This window comes from Gossypium hirsutum, chromosome D11 (genome assembly GCF_007990345.1).
Source record: "Gossypium hirsutum isolate 1008001.06 chromosome D11, Gossypium_hirsutum_v2.1, whole genome shotgun sequence".
NCBI classification, from domain to species: domain Eukaryota; kingdom Viridiplantae; phylum Streptophyta; class Magnoliopsida; order Malvales; family Malvaceae; genus Gossypium; species Gossypium hirsutum.
In genome coordinates, this window is record NC_053447.1 from 26533092 (window position 1) to 26538031 (window position 4940).

Consider the following 4940-nt stretch of genomic DNA (forward strand, 5'->3'; position numbering starts at 1 on the left):
CTTCCCTTCCCACATAAAAGCTGCTCAAGAGCTACAGAGAAGCTACAACTAGTGCACACCGATGTGTGTGGACCTATGAGTACTTGATCTCTTAATGGAAGAATGTACTTTCTCTTATTTGTGGATGACTACACTAGAATGTGCTGGGCATTTTTTCTCAAACAAAAATTAGAAGTATTTGAGGCATTCCAAAGGTTCAAGAGCATGGTTGAAGTTGAATCCGGATGTCTAATAAAGAAATTGAGATCTGATAATGGGACTGAGTACAACTCAAGGGGATTTGCTAGTTTCTGTCAACAAGTTGGAATTCAGCAACAATTAACTGTTCCTTACACTCAACAAACTGGAGTGAGTGAAAGGAAAAATAGAACAATCATGGAGATGGCTAGATGTTTGTTGTTTGAAAAGGATCTTCCAAAAGTATTTTGGGCTGAGGCTGTGAACCGAGAGCTGGATTCATGAATTTCAATTGATATAACTTGGACGTAATAAATTCTGAGTATGGAATCAAACAGTGATCGAAGTTCTGTATGCCAGAGAAACATTGAAGAGAACTTTCACCATGTAAGTAGAAAAAGAAAACTAGATGTTCATGAAAGAAGTACTAACCTATCTTTCACCTCAGTGATTCTGCTCTAAATACTACCCCTAGTCTAAGCTGATTTAGTTGAAGTTCTAGAAAATTTACCGTATTGATTAAATGCAACTATATGGACACCCCTCCATCTTAGAATGTAAAACCCCCAATGATGAGCATAATATTAACAAAAACTTTTGACCTTGTGAGAGAGGTGGGTTGTATTAGATGACTGAGATTTTTCTTAGATATTCTAAGAGTGTATGTCAATCTTTTTGATGTTTTAGCTTGGCAGAGCAGTTATAAGCGGTCAAGCATGATGCACCTAATGTGTCAGTTTGTATTTGGTTAGGTGATATAATCTTTTTGATGTAACACTTGCTGAAGTTTTAGGATATGACTAACCACTGCAACAGCAGTGGTCTTTTGTATATTTTATGCACCAAAATCTTAATGAAAGATAAACTATTCAGTTTTAAATTTTTTCTGGTTTTGTTTTCTTTTCCAGCTCTCTCTTTTATTCTGTTCCGTAACTTAACAGGTTGACGGATCGCATCAAATCGAAGGCTTTAAACATAATCTTAAAAGACCACCATGCTTAGCCCTTTTGACCTTGTGATGGCTAATGGGCTGTCATATTACATCAGGTAGTCTTTTTCCAGGATTTGGATCCATTTACCTACGCTTGCTTCTCAAAAGTTACAAACTCAGACCGAAATGCCTGAAAGTTCGGGGCTAATTGAACACACACATCAAATCCAGGGGCTTAACATTTTTTGGTTATAACACAACATGCAGCAAGTAATTCTCTTCTCTAGATACTATGTCGTTGGAAGGTTTACCTTACCCCCTAAGAAACCGATATTTAGCAGGTTTAGATTCTCTTAAAGTATTCCTAGTTTGATTTCAATGATTGCTAGTACAAAATGAGAGGAGCTTATCAGCTATTGTATCCACTTTCTTGAACCACTGGCCAAATGTTTCTTTATGATATATCACACACAAAGATCTATACATGCGTAGATACATACATATATATATATTAGTTTCTTAATTGTAAAATTGGTTCAAAATCTACTGAACAATGAAGATATATAGTTACATGCCCATGACTGCAGGTATTTTCAAGTCTTTCTTTGGGAGGGTCGGCTAGATTATGCCTGTAAGCAAAACAAAGAAAATAGGACTAACTAGGCCATTGAAAGCATTCTTTAAACCCAGAATTTAGTTGCGTAAAGTTTATCTTGCCTTGTTAGAGATATTGCTGGATAGCCAATCAAGACCTTCATAAAGTCCTTGCCCAGAGCTGGCACAAGTAGCTTGGATGTACCTATATCAGTTTCCAAAAATGCCTACTATTAGAAGAAACTAAAAATTCTATTATTTGTATTTAGTAATTTACATTTGGCTGTCAAGATGGTGTTAAGTTCTAGTTTAATTCATATCTTTGAAGTTAAAATGATCAAATTTTTGCTGTGTTAGTTGGTGATAAGTATAGTATATGTATAGACTATATAGGCTAATGAGTTGGTTGATTTAACACTTAGAATTTACCAACGGCGTTGGCGAAGTGAATGCAGGCCAAGTTTGTCCGTGATTTCGGAAACGGTCATGGCATTTGGGAGATCTTGCTTGTTTGCAAAGACAAGTAAGGTTGCATCACGCAGTTCATCCTGCAAGAAGAAAATTAGTTGAGCCTATTTTGCACACTGCAAATCTTAGAGAGTAAGCAACCAATCAATAGCGTTTTCATCAATGTTTTTATAAAAATTAGCCCCCGACACTGAGTCCGACCGAACAAAATTGTAAAGAGTTCACAAAGTTGAAAGAAATTATGAACCTCGCTGAGCATCCTGTGAAGCTCATCTCTAGCTTCTGATACCCTTTCTCTGTCATTACTATCCACCACAAAAATAAGGCCCTGAGTATTCTGAAAGTAGTGTCTCCATAGAGGTCGTATCTATAAAGCAAAATATGAAACAGAGAGGTCGGATTTCTATGATTATGAAAGAGTCATCATTTGTATTCATATGCTTATTTACTACCTTGTCTTGTCCCCCAACATCCCAGACAGTGAAGCTAACATTTTTGTACTCAACTGTTTCCACATTAAATCCTGGATTAGAAAAAAAAAACCATGTTAGACACAAGATTGTTCCATTGGGTTTTGTCAATTCCTATATTTGCTTGAATTGAGACCAGGAAGATGATGTTCTGACACCAAATGCATGATCAATGAAAGGTAATAAGACATATACTTTAAACATCTAATTAGAGGCTAGAATTAGATTAAGAAATCTAATGAAAACTCAATTGAAACTCAGTGTTCCCATTTATTTTAAGGTTTTAATACCAATGGTTGGTATGGTAGTAACAATCTCTCCAAGCTTCAACTTGTAAAGGATTGTTGTTTTGCCAGCAGCATCCAGTCCCACCATCAATATCCTCATTTCTTTCTTTGCAAAAAGCATCCTCACCAATCTAGATATTGCCATTCCCATGGCTGCAACTCTTATTTTTAACTACATGGAAGAAAAGACTATAAATTATTATATATATATAAAGATGCCATGAAAGTAGTAAAAAAACATAAACCGTTCGAATGAAAAATGGGTTCACAGACCTGAAAATATTGGAGCAGGAACAAGTTGTGAGTATAGATGGTGAGGAATAAGTGGTAAAGCAAAGGGAAATATATGGCTGGATAGTGGATGCTTTAAAACCAATGAGAGACGTGGGCTGTGGTATCAAACAAAGAATAGGATTCGCAAGATAAATGGTGAAGGATAAAGGGAACTAACTTTGTTTTTGCTTTTGGTGATGTGTAAATTGACAACTGTACTTTGAGAATGAATTCCGAAGGCAAAATTCGAAGATGAAATCAGATTCCAATTGGAAAAGCGAAGGAATATTATGTTTCTATGCTTGTGGCAATAATATCTTGAGGCACAACAGAAAAGAAATAATATACAGGATGTGGAGGCAACGCATTGCATATTTGATAAACATTTAAGCACTTTGTGTACTTACAAGACAAACATAGAAGTATTACTCAAATACCCTATACAAAATATAAATCATAAAGTCTTAATACCCTCCCAAAACAATGAAAATTGTAAGCGGTTCTGAAGTCGGAAGGGTAATCTTTTGTTCCATTTACTTTTGAGATATTGCATCTTTTGCGGATTCCAGTGCCAATGTGGCAGCGGCAGCGGCACTGGTGAGGACGCCACCGCTGGTCTTTTGGTTGGTTGGTGGATGCTGTTGAGTTACTTGCACGGCCTTCATCTCTGGACCCTTCCTTGCTACATCACCTTGTGCATTTGTGGTCTCAAACTCCTGTTTCAAAGGAAAATGCATTTTAAAAATAAAATCTGAATTTAAGATGAAACATTAAGGAGAAGCTAGAAATATAAAAGAAAAAAGCAAACAATACCTTCCTAGATTGGATGTTCATATTGAATGTGAAGAATCTTAGTTAAGATATTGGATTTGGATATTAAAAAGTAAATGAGAATATTTATTTACATAAATAAGGTGTAAATGGAATGATAGTGAGACATGGGTGATGAATGCTTGGTCTCCAACACCAATTAGGTGCCGAAAGTAGAGGATCTAACATCAAGTGCACACTTACACTTGTTACGCCCTCTTATATTACTCATTTTTTCTTTTTCTAGATATAACATGTCCGAGCAAATTAAAACCCCTTGACATAAAATTTGACTAGGCCTTCATATTTGATTTGTAAAAATAAAGACATGTGAATATCTTGTAAAAATAACTTATTAGTTAACCAAACCAACTGACCCCAACTCCTCATAAATTAAACAAAAGAAATGGATTGGGTCAGAAGTCAACAGTAAATCTTAGTTAATGTCACACACCAAGACGAACTGGTTCATGTTAACACAAAATTTGAAACAAAAATAATAATAAAGAAAGAAATAAAACCCGAATGCCTATCATCAGTCAATCAGTACATACATTTCTGTTTTCTATCTACAGAGATAGATTCCAATTTGGTCTATTTATTGATTGTTTATCGGTGTTGATAATAGTGTGTGGAAACTGGGATTTTGTCAACGATTTGTAAGGCTTCTTTCATTGTGGGTCTCTTTTGTGGGATTGGGGATGCAAAGCAGCAAGCCCTCCTCTTTGCCTTCCAAATCGCCACGAATTGCCGCATCAGCCATCCTCAACGCCTTGTTTTTGTCTTCAACTACAATCCCATTTCCATACCCCAACTCATCCACAACCACCACTTTCCCCGTCAGGAGCTCCAGCAGTATGACCCCAAATGCAAACACATCCCACTTGGGGTTGGGCTTCAGGCTCCCAAGTGACTCTGAGGCCTGGTAGG

The 4940-nt window shown here is 36.4% G+C and overlaps 1 protein-coding gene across 4 annotated transcripts; it reads right to left on the minus strand.

The window, feature by feature from the left end:
* Positions 1-1547: 1547 nt before the first annotated feature.
* On the minus strand, positions 1548-4131 carry LOC121203093 (ADP-ribosylation factor 2). Of its 4 annotated transcripts, XM_041103945.1 has the most exons (8): positions 4014-4131; positions 3201-3916; positions 2931-3099; positions 2623-2693; positions 2418-2537; positions 2132-2250; positions 1826-1907; positions 1548-1737 (listed from the first exon to the last, which is right to left on the minus strand). In XM_041103945.1, the coding sequence occupies exons 3-8, from the start codon at positions 3076-3078 to the stop codon at positions 1732-1734; spliced, it is 546 nt and encodes a 181-aa protein (XP_040959879.1). In that variant the 5' UTR covers positions 3079-3099; positions 3201-3916; positions 4014-4131; the 3' UTR covers positions 1548-1731. The 4 variants fall into 4 exon arrangements, with proteins under 4 accessions (XP_040959879.1, XP_040959877.1, XP_040959878.1 ...); XM_041103943.1 differs by having other exon boundaries at positions 1548-1907; XM_041103944.1 differs by having other exon boundaries at positions 1548-1907; positions 2931-3116.
* Between the last annotated feature and the right edge of the window lie 809 nt (positions 4132-4940).